This window comes from Nicotiana tabacum, chromosome 2, assembly GCF_000715075.1.
Source record: "Nicotiana tabacum cultivar K326 chromosome 2, ASM71507v2, whole genome shotgun sequence".
NCBI lineage: Eukaryota > Viridiplantae > Streptophyta > Magnoliopsida > Solanales > Solanaceae > Nicotiana > Nicotiana tabacum.
In genome coordinates, this window is record NC_134081.1 from 126307377 (window position 1) to 126323766 (window position 16390).

General features: G+C 40.5%; 1 protein-coding gene across 4 annotated transcripts; it reads right to left on the reverse strand.

Moving 5' to 3' along the window:
- Positions 1-6809: 6809 nt before the first annotated feature.
- On the reverse strand, positions 6810-12562 carry LOC107770581 (nuclear transcription factor Y subunit A-5-like). 4 transcript variants are annotated; one of them, XM_075239182.1, is made up of 7 exons: positions 12406-12556; positions 10128-10501; positions 9622-9734; positions 9475-9546; positions 8797-8958; positions 8554-8701; positions 7201-7353 (listed from the first exon to the last, which is right to left on the reverse strand). In XM_075239182.1, the coding sequence occupies exons 2-7, from the start codon at positions 10435-10437 to the stop codon at positions 7340-7342; spliced, it is 819 nt and encodes a 272-aa protein (XP_075095283.1). In that variant the 5' UTR covers positions 10438-10501; positions 12406-12556; the 3' UTR covers positions 7201-7339. The 4 variants fall into 4 exon arrangements, with proteins under 4 accessions (XP_016445413.1, XP_075095277.1, XP_075095280.1 ...); XM_016589927.2 differs by lacking the exon at positions 8554-8701 and having other exon boundaries at positions 6810-7353; positions 12406-12562; XM_075239176.1 differs by lacking the exons at positions 8554-8701; positions 12406-12556 and adding an exon at positions 12291-12315 and having other exon boundaries at positions 6810-7353.
- Between the last annotated feature and the right edge of the window lie 3828 nt (positions 12563-16390).

The window sequence follows — 16390 nt, forward strand, 5'->3', positions numbered from 1 at the left end:
TATTTTATACACAACGATCACAAAAGTAGAGCTCCATACAAACAAATCTTGGCACAAACCACATAATCCAGAATCTTGTCAACCACTGTACTTCCTCCGAAGCATCCCAAAATCCGCAACCATGACGTCCACGTTGAATAAACCTTTTGTAAATTTAATATTGTTTCTCTAACTCCTTTGGTATTGAAGTATAAGATTATTATGGAGGCGGACATACCGCAAGTCCCAACCTTATCCTCTACAAAATATCAGGCCTTAAACACATGTAAATTTTGGAAGAACCTTTCAGTACCACATATATACATTTTAGGCCAAAACTGATATAACACATGACTCGCAATCCATTCATTGATAGTGGACTCCCCCACTCAGCGCGAAGTCATAGTTCACCACGTCCGATGGTCCATAATACTAACCTTCACGACTCGTATAAATCAACCAGATGCCAAGGTATGTTTCACCCCCCCCCCCCACATTATTCACTGGGTGATCTCTTTATACGTCCGTATCTTCAGTCGGAATCACACGTTGAGGCATTGTTTGAGCATCTCTAGCTCCCTCGTAGTTCATCTGCGGCATCACGAACTGTCAACGAACAACTGATACCGAGTGCGCAATGTCATACACAAGTGGATACAAAGGAATACGAGATATATGTTTCAAGCAAAAACCAATGTCGCACGATAAGGAATGAAATAAGTGATATTGTTCCTAAACTTCATAGCCTCTGAGAGATAAGTACAGACGTCTCCGTACCGATCCTTCATACTCTACTAAGTTTGCTCTGATACCAACTGTCACGGCCCAAAATTTCCCACCGACGGGACCGTGATGGCGCCTAACATTTCACTTGCTAGGCAAGCCAACGTTAGAAAATCGTTAAACCAATTCCTTATTTTCATTCAGTAAATAACAATAATTAGCTAAGATGAAATATAAGAGGTGCAAAATTTTATAAAACTGTATTAATTACTACCACCCGGATCTGGAGTCACAATTCACGGACATTCTAGAATTTACTACAAGTAATAGTCTGAAAGAAATACAACTGTCTGAATGAAAGAAAACAACAGTGACATAAAAAGTATACGGGGACTTCAAGGTCTGTAAAGGCCGACAGATCTAACTTGAGTCTCCGGACAGCGGACTAATAGCAAAATCACGATCAACCTGAGCCGGTATCAAAGTCTGCAAGGAAAGTGCAGAGTGCAGCATCAGTACAACCGACCCCATGTACTGGTAAGTGTCGAGCCTAACCTCGGCGAAGTAGTGAATAGGCTAGGACAAGACACCCACATATAACCTGAACAGTATAATCATGCTAGTGGCAATAACAGTAAATAAAGAAATAACGCAGAAATAATGGGAAGGGAACATACAGTGGGGAAATACGACATAAAGAGTGAGAATAATGAAAAGACAGAATTAAACCGAAAATCCTTAAACGAATTGAGCAATTAAAACAGCAAGGAAAACAGCACTGCATCACCCTTCGTGTTTTTACTCTCAACCTCACCAAATAAAGAAATATAACGGCACGGCATCACCCTTCGTGCATTAAACCTCTCATAATATACACGACATAATTCTTCGTGCTTTACACTCTTCCTCACAATATAAATAATGCATGCACGGCATCACCCTTCGTGCTTTACACTCTTCCTCACAATATAAATAATGCATGCACGGCATCACCCTTCGTGCTTTACACTCCTCCTCACCAATGACAAAATCAATAACAACGGATAGATAAGAGTATCACAAAGAAACCAGTATTTTACTCATAATCAATAGTACAATCTAATCTCAACCTTGAATCAATATTCGAAAGTTACCAAATCTCAGTGAAACCAGATATGAGTCAACCATCATTTCAAATAACCCGATAAGCATGGATAGTAGAATTTAAGGCTACAAAATAGACAAGAATAGAATTTCACTCGCATGATATGACTCGACAACGACGCATATATGCTCGTCACCTCACCTATACATCGTATTTAACAACCAAACACGTAGCAAATGAACACATAATACCTATTCCCTCAAGCCAAAGTTAGACACGACACTTACCTTGCTCTGAAGACCACTTAATTCTCAATCACAGATTCTCCTTTGGAATTCATCTCCAAACCACTCGTATCTATTCAAAAATGATTCAACAATATCAAATATTGCTAAAGGAATCAATTATATTTCATGAATTAAATTTCCCAAATTTTTCCTCCAAAAAGTCAAAAAATTGACCCCGGGCCCGCTTGGTCAAAATCCGATGTTCGGACTAAAATCCTTTTACCCATTCATCCCTGAGCCCGAATATAGAATTGGTATTGGAATCCGACCTCAAATCGAGGTCTAAATCCCCAAATCCCTAGTTTCTACCCTAACCCCTAATTCTACCATGAAAACTCTAGAGTTTAGGTTGAAAATTCAAGAAATGTAATGGGTAATTGAAAGAAAATGGTTTAGAATCACTTACCAACAATTTGGGGTAGAAATGGCTCTTGCAAAATTGCCACTCACCGTTTGGTTTTTGAGAAAATAATTTTTTGGCTAAAATCCCGTTTTTGAATTCTGTTAGCGCTGGGTGACAGTGTTCATCATGTTCGCGAAAGCACTGTCGCATTCGCGAAGGGTACTGGCTGCCAAGCTTATGCGTTCGCGAGACCCAGCTCGCGTTCGCGAAGAGTAACGCCCCGATCGTTTCGCATTCGCGAAGAAGAAATCTTCAGCTGCCTAGTTTACTCTTCGCGAACGCGAAGAAGGAAATGCCAGAACACCTGCTGCAGCAAAATACCAGATTTCCAAAGTCCAAAACATCTCGTGGTCTATCCGAAACTCACCCGAGCCCTCGGGGCTCCAAACCAAACATGCACACAAGTCTAAACACATCATACGAACTTGCTCGTGCGATCAAATCGTCAAAATAACACCTAGAACTACGAATTTAGCACCAAAACAAATGAAATTCTCAAGAACACTTTAAAATTCATATCTTCTCAATTGGACGTTCACATCACATCAAATCAACTCTGTTTCTCACCAAATTTCACAGATAAGTCTTAAATATCATAATGAACTTGTACCGAGCTCCGAAACCAGAATACGGACCCGACACTAACAATGCCAAACATCAATCAATTCTTAAAAACAATTAATTTTTAGACTTTTAATTTTCATCAAAAATTCATAAGTTGAGCTAGGGACCTGCGAATTCGATTCTGGGTATACGCCCAGGTCCCATAATTCGATACGGACCCACTGGGACCGTCAAAATACGGATCTGGGCCCGTTTACCAAAACCTTTGATCGAAGTCAACTAAAATCAACTTTTAAGGCATAAATTCTTATTTTCATCAATTTTCAACATAAAAGCTTTTCGGAAACCTGCGTGGACTGTGAACGCAAATCGAGGAGGGTAAAAATGAGTTTTTAAAGGCTTAAGAGCACAGATTCGAGTTCTAAAACATAAGATGGCCTTTTGGGTCATCATAGACTTGCTCCAGTTCTTCGACTGTTGATTTGGTGACGTCGGAATCATCGGGGACTATGAAAGACTTGGGAACTCTGTAGTCTTCGTCCTCATCCATCCCCTTCTTCTCCGGTTCCATCGAAGCTAGTATCGGTAATTGCTATTTGGTTTCGTCTTTAGCCACCAGGCTCATACCCTTCGATATCGAAAGTGTGGATACCGGGGTCACCTCGTTGATTGCGAACATCTCTTTTGCGACCGGTTGTTCTCCGTAAACTATTTTAATTCCTCCTGGCGTCGAGAATTTCAACACCTGGTGCAGCGTCAAGGGCACTGCCCTCATGTTGTGAATCCATGATTTCCCGAACAGAGCATTGTACCTCATGTCTCCTTCGATCGCACAGAACTTTGTTTCCTGAATGGTTCCGGCGGTGTTCACTGGAAATGTTATCTCCCCTTTAGTGGTCTCACATGCCATGTTGAATCCGTTTAGAACCCTGACTGCAGGCACGATTTGGTCTTGTAGACCTAGTTGTTCCAAGACCCTCAATCTAATGATATTGGTCGAGCTACCTGGATCAATTAACACACGTTTAACTCGAGACTTAATCATTGTGGGGTTGCACGATGCCTTCAGCGTCCTCGACGTTGAAGGACACGGTTCCTTCTGGTACGTAATCTCGAGTCCATTTTTCCCTCGTAATCGATACTTTGGTGCGTTTTAACATCGGCCCCTGGAGAACGTCGACCCCACCGATAATCAGGTTAATGACGTGTTGAGGTTCCTCCTGCTCGATCTGCTTGCTAGAATTTCTATTTCGGAAATGATTTTTGGCTCGATCGCTCAGAAACTCCCGAAGATATCCGTTGTTGAATAATCGGGCTACTTCCTCTCTCAACTGTCGACAATCCTCTGTTATGTGGCCGTGTGTGCCATGATATTTACATATTAAGTTGGGATCCCTTTGGGCTGGATCGGACTATAGAGGTCGAGGCCACTTGGTGTCTTTGATGCGTCCGATGGCGGATACGACAGCAGCAATATCGACGTTGAAGTTGTACTCCGATAACCTCGGCGCTTCCTTAGGCCCAATGGGCCTGTCAAAATCGTTTTTGCTCATGAGTCCCTGCTTATTTTGACTCTGATCGCTTCTCCTTTCATTTCTCACAGTGTTTCGTCCAGACCTGTTACCCCTACTATCACCTTTGTACGGTTGATACTGATCCATACTTAACCTTAGTTCTTGATCAATGTCTCTTTTGGATCTGTCACTAGCTCGGACAGGATAAACATACCCAGAAGGACCCCAAGTTGATCATCTTCGACCCTAATTTTTGATTGATATCGGTTATGCACATCGGCCCAAGTTACAGCCGGATATTCTACCAGATTTTGCTTCAACTGCTGCGAAGACAACGAGCTTCGAGTATTGAGTCCTTGGGTGAGGGGCTGAACGGCCCAATCGTCTGCCACCGGCAGCAGGTCCATCCGTTCCATTTGAAACCTTGACACGAACTCCCTGAGCATCTCGTTATCTCTTTGCTTTACCTTGAAAAGGTCCGACTTCCTGGTTTTGACCTTGATGACTCCGGCGTGCGCTTTTACAAAAGCATCTGCAAGCATAGCAAACGAGTCAATAGAATTAGGGGGGTAAGTTGTGATACCATATCATAGCTCCTTTTGACAAGGTCTCTCCGAACATTTTCAGCAGGACAAATTCGATCTCATCATCTTCTAAGTCGTTCCCCTTGATGGCGCACGTGTACGAGGTCACATGTTCATTTGGGTCAGTTGTTCCGTTGTACTTAGGAATTGCAGGCATGCGGAACCTTTTTGGGATCGACTTCGGGGCTGCGCTCGGAGGAAAAGGTTTCTGAACAAACATTTTGGAATTTAGGCCCTTCAATATCGGTGGTGCTTCGGGGATTTGATCGACCCTGGAGTTGTAGGTCTCCCACCTTCAATCTCAGGGTTGGTCGTGGGTTTAGCTTCGTTTGACCTATCTGCGGCTGGTTCATTTATGCGAGTGTTTACCCGAGATGATTCGGACTCAACCTTACTGGGAGCGTGACTTTGGTTCTGCAGTTGGGCTATCGCTGTCTGTTGGGCCTGCAGCATTTCGAAGATCACCCGTAAGTTGATCCTATCTCCTTCACCGTCACGAGTATTTTGGGTTGCCGAGATGACTCCCCCGCGGATGCTGTTCTCAGGATCGGTAGGCAAGTTCGTGTTGATGGACATATGTGAGTTGGCGTCTATCGGGTCCGTGGCCGGAATTCATTTGGGATCGGCAAAGGGAACCTCGTTATCGGGCGCCTTGTTGTTGTTTTTGCCATGGTGGCTAGACTCAGCATTCGTGCTTAGAGGGGCAGATTGGGAATTTGACATTTTAAACGTTGACCTGAAATCAAAGACACTTCAAAGAATAAATGTGAAGTAGGGTGTGTTATGGAAATTTGTATCAAATTGCCACTATTATCCATAGCTCCAGGTGGGCGCCAAACTGTTTACCCTCAAAATCGGATAACAATTAAATTTGTAAGTGATTTTAAGGATAAACGGATTAATTTGATACAAAACGATAAATTGGGTTAGAATGACTAAATAGAAATACAGTAAATTCAAACCACACGAGGATGATTCCAGCTTTATTGAAATATTCACCCTCGATCCAGGCTCACGGTGGGCGATATTGATGAATGAAAAAAAATAGCTTAGAATAACAGTGAAAATAATAGTATATTGCCTTGGAATGCGTGTTACAATGTGCTTAATGAATTATCAGACTCCCCCCCCCCCCTTCCCCCCTCCTCTTTATATAGTAGGGTAATCCTACTCTAAGTACAACTCTATTAAAGGTAAAAAAAATCTTCTGTTTAACTGATTGTTGGTTCTACATCGATACTTACCGAGATTCACGCCATGATATCCAGCCGGTCGCGGATATTACGACCTTCTGTTGGTCGTGCTTGATTGCCCGACAATGTTCTCCGAAGACTCTCAGTGCTTGGATCGATCTCAAATCATGACCTCGATATTCTCGAGGGCAGACAATCGGCACCCGAATTCTAACTCGTTGAGACCCTTGCTTCGATTCCGATCCTTCACAATCATATCTCGAGCTCGTTTTACCACGTTGGAGGTCGGAGTGTATCATGAGCTCGATTTTTACCCGTATATAATATGATTAAATAATAAAAGTTTACGTGCAAACCATGCGTTCTTACATTCATTTGTTTGACTTAAACACTGCAGCGTCATTTTGTTTTTTGAAGAGGTGGAAGGGGGGTACGAGGATAAGTTACTATACTACATACTATATGGTAGAAAGATCCATTAAACATAACGAGAGAACTTTAGAACTTCCCAAAAAGTTTGGTTCAAAGCACCTAGAGTTCAACCAAAAGTACCATTACAAAAGTGGAAATCCAGCTGATAATTAGAATAACCAGAGAAGACCTTATAAAAAATTTAGAGTAACCAGGACGACGTAACAGTAAGCGTAAAAAGCCAAGGATGAATTGCCCGCCAGTGAGTTGAAACTTGAATCACCAGACAACTGTGAGTACATATAGTCACATTTTCATGAAATGCCAGTACTCCTACTACTTTGCATGGAAACAGCCAAGTGAGAGGATAAACTTGAGGCCCTGTGATCATGCTGCTGCTGCTGGAAAATGACGCCGTTATGCGCAGCATCCTGTCGGACGCTCAAGAAAGCGGAAGTGTGAGCCTCACGTGTAACCAAGTCCAGAGAAGAACTCGAGTTAATATGGTCGTTTGGAATTGATTCTTGAACCTTCTTTGTGCTAAGAAAACGCCCTCCGGACCCTCTAACCCTCTTGACCGCGTGAAGATGCCGTGATTCATGAAGATACGGCTGTATGCAGTCAACAAGGAAAATGAAAGTAGATTAAGCGCAATACTACAACAACAACAATAACAAAGCCGGTGTAATCCCATATGTAAGATCTGGGGAGGGTAACGTGTGCGCAGACTTTACCCCTACCTTGTCAAGGTTGATTAAGCCCAATGTAGATTGAAAATTAGAAGTTATAGCAAGTTTAAGCTTATAATATTTGCTAAAAGAAGAAGGTTTAAGCTTATAATAGAAGAGACCATTGGTAGGGACTACACAACATGCACAGTTGCATGATGCTAATAATTAGTCCAGTTTATTCTCACACTTAGGGCTGGCAAGTGGGCCGGTCCTGAACCTAAACGGGCCAAGTGGACTGGTCCAAATGGTCCCGGGACAAACGGGCCCGGGCTAAACGGGCTTTTTGTAAGGACCGGCCCAGGACCGGGACCGTTTGGTCCCGGACTAAACGATCCCGACCCGCGGGCTAAACGGGCTAAGTGGGCCCAACATATATATGTTTTTAAAAAAAAAATTAAATAGATATTAGAGACAAACGGATGTTAAAAAAATATATATATATATATATATATATATATATATATATATATATATATATCGATATAAGATGTATATATAGTATAGTATATATATATATATAAAAGCTATGTTCGATAAACTATATATACATCTTATATAGCTTATATACTATACACTTAGTAACAATAAAGTAAACAATAGTAGCAATTATAGAAGAAAATTAGAGAGAGATTATGATAAATGGATGATTTTGTAAGAAAAAATGAAAGAATGATGGGGTATTTATAGTTGAAAATAGGGAAAAGTGTAATTATAAAAAGTTTGGGATTAAAACAAAGTTTGGGGGGTTAAATGGCTATTTTATAAATAGCCAACGGCTATTTTTGACAGCCCAACGGCTATATTTTTAAATTAAAAAAAAAAAAAAACGTTGGGACCGTTTGGCCCGCTAAGGGACCGATCCGGTTCCGGACGAGCTAAATGGTCCCGGGTCTGGCGGGCCCAAATCATAGGACCGGCCCAGGCCCACTAAAACCGGGCACCGGGCCTGGACTGGCCCACTTGTCACCCTTAGTCACACTTGAGTTGCTTCAATCTGTAAACATGGTACTAAAAACCTTTATCTCTTCGTAGTTAGACAAGATAGGCATTATTGACCAGCTTGAGAAACTCTTAACACACCATCTATGTTGCTCGGACTTTCCGAAATGCCGTTGGGTGCGTGACGGATCCTCCAAAAGTTAGTGCATTTTGGAGGATTCATACATTCCCAAGTTAACAGTAAATGTGAAGAAACTCTCCAGTCTATCTGTCTTCCCCAGTTGGTATCCTAGCGTAGTGCATTGGCAGAAAATCAACTCAGACAAACAGATTTGAACTTGCTTCACTGCTAAAACATGGGAAAAGACGAAAAGTAACATGTACCTTTCTAGCTTTGACAAGTTTGTTTTGAGCCTCAAGCTTAGCACGTATCTGTCTTCTCCTTAAGATCCCATGATACTGTTTTGCATTTACATAAATCGGTCCATCTTCTGCAAGATCGAGGGGTAGTGGGAGGCGGGCAGGTGCTATGCCCATCATTTGAGGCTGAATTGGTCAAACGTCATAATTAAAACTATAGCGAGACTAGTACAGTCAAAAACACCTAGTGCATAGATTGAATCAAGTGTTTGAAGCTTGACTCAGAACACAAATAATGCCCTTACAAGTCGCAAAACAATGATACTTCCTACATACAATGTATGTTCTCTTTCAGGCTAAAGGATGAAACACAACTTCAGTAAAATCAAACAACTTGAAGTTTTAAAACATCATTCACACAAGGATAGAAAGATATAGAAAAATCAAGATTAATTGAGGACAGGTAAGATAAGAAAACATGCCAATACGATGTCATTGCAAAAACATAAAAGAGTTAAAGTGTATTTAGCCTTCTCTCATATTCATAAATCAAGACTTGATATGTCAAAAAGACTACAAATGTTAACGGATCACCTTTTATTTTATATATCGGCAATGACGAAAAGTGATCTAGTAGGGAAAGAAGAAAAGAAACTGAAAAATAAGCAATACGAGAGGCACAGACAACATTACAGTACTCACAAAAACATGAGGTCCATAAGCAGCATATAAGCCACTGAGATAGGGGTCGGAGTAACCAAAAGGAGCGTGGCTCTGCAACAATAAATTTTGATAGATTAGTTTACTACAAAAGTTAAAGCAAAATATCCTTGGATAGCAGGAACTTACAATTGAATGGGCCATTTCACTTTGTGAACAATCAGTAGTATATTCTGGATTTCTAATAAAAGAAATAGGCTTGATTTGAGCTTGTTTATGCCTTTTGTAGTTCTCATCGTGAACTGAGAAAAGCAAAACAAGTCGTAAACGTACTCCAGTGCTAATAGCAAATAAACTATCTGAGGAATAGTTAAATTCTGTTTAGAGACAAATTGGTAGTAGAAGTGTCTGTAATATATAGTATATATTTTCATAAAGTTATCAATACTAGACTAAATAACTTTCTTATATAGCATTCAGCCATCGCCAGCACAAGTGAGTCACTATCTTATAAAAAGATCATGTTGTAAATGTAGTAACATTAAGTAAAGAACTTCTAAACAAATTGAGATGTGCTTTCACTCCTTACTGAAGTGGTACTAACAGCAGTCATTATATGATTATAGTGAAATTGTAAAGTCCAAAAGATTCACTGAAGAGAGTTGCAAAGGTTAATAACGTGCAAGTATATGTACCAGATCCAGAAGAAGTGCATTGATCTTGAGAACCTGTTTTCCCCAAAGCAGTCACTTCTAGCGGGGGGTTACTATTTGATTGGGTAGAGTGTGAGTCGTCGCCTTGTAATTCCAGACCAAGAAACTTCATCTGCTGACAGGGCGGAGGTAGAAATACCACTTCAGAGGTTAAATTTTTCGAAAGAGACTGTGAAGACTGTACTTCATTGGAACTCCACCATGTTGAATTATTGACAGCAAAATGAGGCACAAAGCAGGTGGGAGTTTGTTCTAAGCTTCTATTTGGTAAAGCTTGAGCTCGAATAGCCATTTGCTAGTCCACACATAATTTTTCCTAGGCATAATCCGGTGAAACAACAAAGACGAGTAGCAGGCTGCACAATTGACCAAAAATGAAAAAAGAAAAGCATAACATATTAAACTAAATAAAGAACACTCATAACATAATAGAGCAGCGAGGCAAATAAATCAAATTAAACTTGATACTTTCTCTTGATCGCTTAAAATGACTGCTTTAGTGCATAAAGTAGCATTAAAGTTTTAACACCATTTACAATTGGCATCTTAACATCTTGCGCAACTCCATGATATCCATTCAAGCAACTTGCCCAGAGGATATTCAAACTCTCATGTAAACACTAAGCAGCTTCAAGATACCAAACTTACAACAACAACAACAATAACATACCCAGTATTATCTCACACTGTGGGGTCTGGGGAGGGTAGTGTATACCCAGACCTTACCCTTACCTTGTGAAGATAAGAGATGTTGTTTGCAATAGACCCTCGGCATCAAAATTTCGAAGGTACATTAGTCTTCAACTTTAGGATCCCCCCTCCCCCAAAAAAATTATAACATCCACAAGATACATGCTATTTTATGCACTCTCAAAAGAACACAAGATCTCTTCTCCTTTATTCAAATTGCTGTCAAAATAACATTTTATTCAGGGGCGGAGCTAGAGTTTCGGTAACGGGTTCGACCGAACCCAGTAACTTTAGTGCAAACCATATATTTATCTTAAGAAATCCATTGAATAGGTACAAATTCTTGAACTCAATCATATAAAAAGGGTAGAACTCCGAACCCAATAACTTCAAATCCTAGCTCCGCCTCTGATTTTATTATAGGGCTAATATTGAGCTACCCTTAAGAGCCCAGCTTCTAACTAAAAACATGGAAATTCAAGTTAAACCACAAATCAATCAAGGTGGCCAAACTTGCCATACAAAGACTTGATTATTTAACAAGAATTTAATCATATGTACTGAGGTGGTTGACGGGAGCTATGAATAAAGAAGAAAGTACGTTGTCATTTTAGTTTATACAGCAGGCCTAAAGTTCCATCATCAGAAAAAACACAGAACTACCAAATCCCCATGCATCTTTAATACTCATCAATACAGCTCCAACTAACCATAAGTCCAATTAATGACAAATTACAAAAAAGAGAAAATTCAGAAAAATGGACAAGGACTGAAATCCTATTTATTTCCTTTTTTTGGCGTGCGCTATTCCCCCAACAACACACCAGTGGCGCGGCCACATACACGAAGGGTGGTCATGAACACACTTCGTCAAAAAATTATAATGTATATATAAATCAAAAATTACTTTTTATACATGTATATTAAATGTCGAAAGAGCAAAAATTTCTGCGGCCCCCACACACAAAAACCAGGAAACCCAGCTTACCAGAAGAATACTGTTTTCAAATATCAGGACACTGAGCATCAGAAGAAGAAGAAAAAGGAGGAGGACCAAGAATAGAAACTCAAGAACAGTAGCTGAGAAGAAAAGTCAAAGCAAATAGTAGATCTCTTTTACATAACAGACACCATTCCAAAATTCCATCTTGTTAAGTTACCTGATATACCCAAAACAGACTACTATATGAACCTGAAGTCAAAATCCCAGTTTGTATCCAACCATAAACACCACAGATTAAAGTAAAGATAATAACTTTACCCATTATTTTCCCTTTAATTTTACAGTTGCATAACCATTAGCAGAAAACTAACCACATGCATTCAACATTTAATAAGCAGAAGTGGAGAACACAGAGATAATACCCAAAAGGGTAAGTTTTACGGCAAACCAAATAGCAAAACAGAAACAAACAAAAAACATGACTAATAATAAGAAGAGAAGAAGAAAAATACAATTCTACGTATATGAAAATATGTAATCATCTCAGAACTTGAAGTAAGAGAGAAAAAAACACAGAAGTAGGATAAATAAGTGGGAAAACTTTAAATTAAAGAAATGGAGAAATACCTTTTGGGATCGGTAAGATTAGGAAAAGAAAGGAAAATAAATACAAGAGTCGCCTGTTGGGATGAAATTAAGCATGTTCCCTTCCTTCAAACTCTCTCTCTCTCTCTCTCTCTACCTTTCTCTCTCTAAAAGAGATAGTACTAATAAAAAAGCTGTTCTTTTTTTTTCAAAGTTTATTTTTAATTTGCCCACTCCCTCCCGTCTATTTTAATTGATTTTTTTTATTATTTTCACACATATTAAAGAATTTATTTTTTAATATTAATTAATAATAAAATTAATCATATTAATTTTAATTTATTTATTAAAAATATAACAAATACTCCTAGGCTTTTTACTCCAAGAATAATTTGAAAAAAAAAAAAAGGTCAAAAAAATCCATTAAAGTTCGACAGAATAAAGTAGTTAAGTACACAGTAGTAGAGTAGCTCCCTAACACATAAATGGCATCATCAGTTTTCAAAATTTTAACCATTTCTGACTTCTTTCTTTTTTTAAAATTAAAAGATGAGAGTGTTAATTGGCTCAGACGACTGTGCTGTTTGTTACACTAAAATAATAACTTTAGTCCTTGCCCACTGTGTTTAGCCGCCCTTTACTGTTCCAATGTAATTACTTCTGTCACGCGCTTAATCTTCATTTGCATGGCCTATCTCTTTTTTCTTTTTTGGACGTGTGAGGTACACGCTCGTAAATTGTGGATTGTGTTTCGCAATCCGAATTTTAAATCGATTAATTTCGAAATAATTAAGGTTATTGGTTCGTCCATTGATCCTATTTACCAAAAAGCCCCACATACGAGGCAATGACCCATAGTTTAATATCGTTTGATTGTGGTTTAGTTATAAATAATACGTAGGATTGTGATACAATACATGAATTGTTATATAGTGAATAAATAATACATGGATTATTATTTAAGATTCACCTGTTGAAAGGGTTTTGTTGTCTTAGGGCCCGTTTGGACATAAAATTTGATGAAAGTTTTTTTCAAAAAAAATTTACTTTTTTTCGAAATCAGCGTTTGTTCATAAAATTTCCAATTTTCACTTGAAGATGCATTTTGAAAATTTTTGAAAATTTGAAAAACTCCAAAAAGTTGTTTTTCAAAATTTTCACTCAAATCACTCATAAAACTTCAAAAACAACCCAAACTGGAATTTATGTCCAAACACAACTCACATCCTATGGAGGAAAATTGGGTTAGTGACAAGTTGGTATTAGGGCCCTAGGTTCATAGGTTTTACGAGTCACAAGCAGGTTTAGTAGAGTCTCACGGATCTGTACAGAGACTTTTGTACTTATCTTCGAGAGGCTATGGAACTGTTGGGAAATTTCACTTCTTTGATCCCTTATAGTGCGAATTTGTTGACTTCAGATTTCTATATCTATGTCTTTCTATTCTCTCACAGATGGTAGGACATGCACCGCTAGATCTGATGATGAGATGCCCGCCCCCTGCTAGAGTTGCGAGAGGCCGGAACTGGGGCCGGGGCCGGGGCCGGGGAAAGGCCGAGGAGGGGCATGTAGTGCAGCCAGAGCACCTGCCCGAGCTGCAACAGAGGATCCACTAGTAGATCTAGTTGGGAGGTAGGCACTTGAGGTGCCTGTTGATACCCCTACACTTCTAGAGACTCTCGTCCAGTTGTTGAGCATATTTGGTACTGTAGCTCAGGCAGGGTTGATTCCACTTGCACCGGTAACATCTCAGGCAAGGGGAGGAGCACAGGCTCCCGCAGCCCATACCCTAGAGCAGGGATTCCATGTAGAGTAGGTTCCAAAGGTTAAGTGCAGCCGGTTATCCCAGTTCAGCCCGACGTTAGGGTAACAGCATATGAGGAGGAGGAGCTCAAGATCAAGTGGTACAAGAAGTACCATCCTCCTACTTTCAGTGGCCTAATTATAGAGGACGCACAAGGCTTTCTGGAGAAGTGCCACCGAATTCTCCGTACCATGGGCTCCATTTTCAGAGATGTTCTCGAGAGAGTTTGTTCCCCACAACATTTAGGATGCATGGGCGAGCGGAGTTTGAGAAGTTGCGCCATTGTGCAATGATCGTATCACAGTATGCTCTCAGGTTCAATGAGTTGTCCAGGTATGCACCTGCCTTGTTTTCCATAATTATAGATCAAGCCCATCGATTTATCAAGGGCTCAACTATGGTATTAGATTCAGCATGGCTCAAGAGTGGGAGACTTATACTCCATACGAGCAGGTGATATAGACCACATGGGGATTGGAGGATTTGCGGGGCCGAGAGAGAGGACAGGGAGGCCAAGAAGCCTCGAGATTCTGGTGGATATAGTGGATCAAGGTTGATTTCTCCGATAGTGGCTCTCTAAGATCCATTGAATGCTTTCTCATTCATGCTTCCCATCTGTATCTCATACAGGCCTTTACCTAATTTTTTCAGAGTGGTCAGCGGGCATATGTTCAGGCTCGAACCTCCATCTATCAGGAACCTGGCAATGAACTTGTCTTCAAATTGCACAGTGATGTGTAATGCCTTGTTGTGGCTCAACCCCTCTGGTGGTAACTCATCTTCGTGGAAAGTAATTTTATGACTTTCCAGTACCTGCCCGACCATGTTAGCCATCTCTCCGCTAGTGATAGCGACGGGTACATAAGTTGAAGAAAGGTCGAAGTCTCGGCCATGTATTTATTCGAGGGTCTCCCTTTGGGATAGCCACCTCATATACTCAGCAGTAGTGTTTAGGTGGGCCTCGGCTGCTTTAACATCGGCCTTATATTGGGCCACCATCTCGTCGGCGTTAGCCGAGGTTGCTCCCAACCTGGACCTCGTTGTTTTGAGCTCCTTGCCAAGGGCATCCCATTCAGCGATGGTCGAGCCCAATCGTGCTTGGAGGTCCTCGTTTTGTTAAGCTCGTGTATCTGCCTTCTCTTTCGCCACCTGAAGCTGAACTTCCATCGAAGACAGCTTGGCCTGGGTGGTCTCCTTCTCCGAGGCCAGCAGGTCCATCTTGTTTTTCCACCCGTCAGCCATCACTTGGATCTCATCCATCTCCTTGCGGAGTTGGTCGATCTTCTTCTAGACCTGCGAAGTATTGTTGTTAGTCTCTGCGACCGTACCCTCATTTCTAACTTTGAAAACCTTTACCTTTTCCACCAAGTTGGCATGCTCCTGCCTTAAGGTTGATGCCTCTTTCTGAGCAACATCCAGATCGGCCCGAAGGTTCCTGGCGACCCCCTCTTGTTTCTCACTAAGAAGCTTATACATGTCCCTTTTCTGGGGCAAGCTCCTATAATGACCCGATTGGTTGTTTTAAGCTATAGCAGGTCATTCGGCGGTTTCATACCTTGAGTAGATTCACTTCATGTCTTATGACTTGTACGTGTGATCGAAATTGAATTTTGGGAGGTTCGGAGTTGATTCGGATGAAAAATTCTCAATTCGGAAGCTTTAAGTTAGAAGACTTGACCAAAGTTTGACTTTTGAGTAAACGACCTCGAAATCGGGATTAGAAGGTTTTAATAGGTTTGTATGATGATTTCAGACTTAGGCGTATATTCGAGTTGAGTATCAGGTGGTCCGGGAGCATTTCAGCGCTTATTGTGGAAAGTTGGCAATTCGAAGGTTTTAGAATTTCTTAAGTTTGGTTTGAAGTGGACTTTGGTGTTATCGATGTCCTTTTGGGGTTCTGAGTCTTGGAATAGGTTCGTATCGTGATTTATGACTTGTACGTAAAGTTTGGCGTCGTTCCGGAATGTTTAAGTGTAATTCTGACGCGTTCGTCGAAGTTTGAATGTTTGAAAGTTAAAAGGAGGATTTGATCGTTGATTCATGATTTTGGTGTTGTTTGGTATGATTTAAGTCCTTGAGCAGGTTCGTATTATGTTTTGGGGCTAGTTTGTGTAATTAGACGGGGTCCCAGGGGCCTCGGGTGTGTTTCAGATGTGTTTGGGTTGTGTCGCGCTCTTATTTGATATTTCAACGTCGTTTTTTGGGTATAAAGGATACTATATT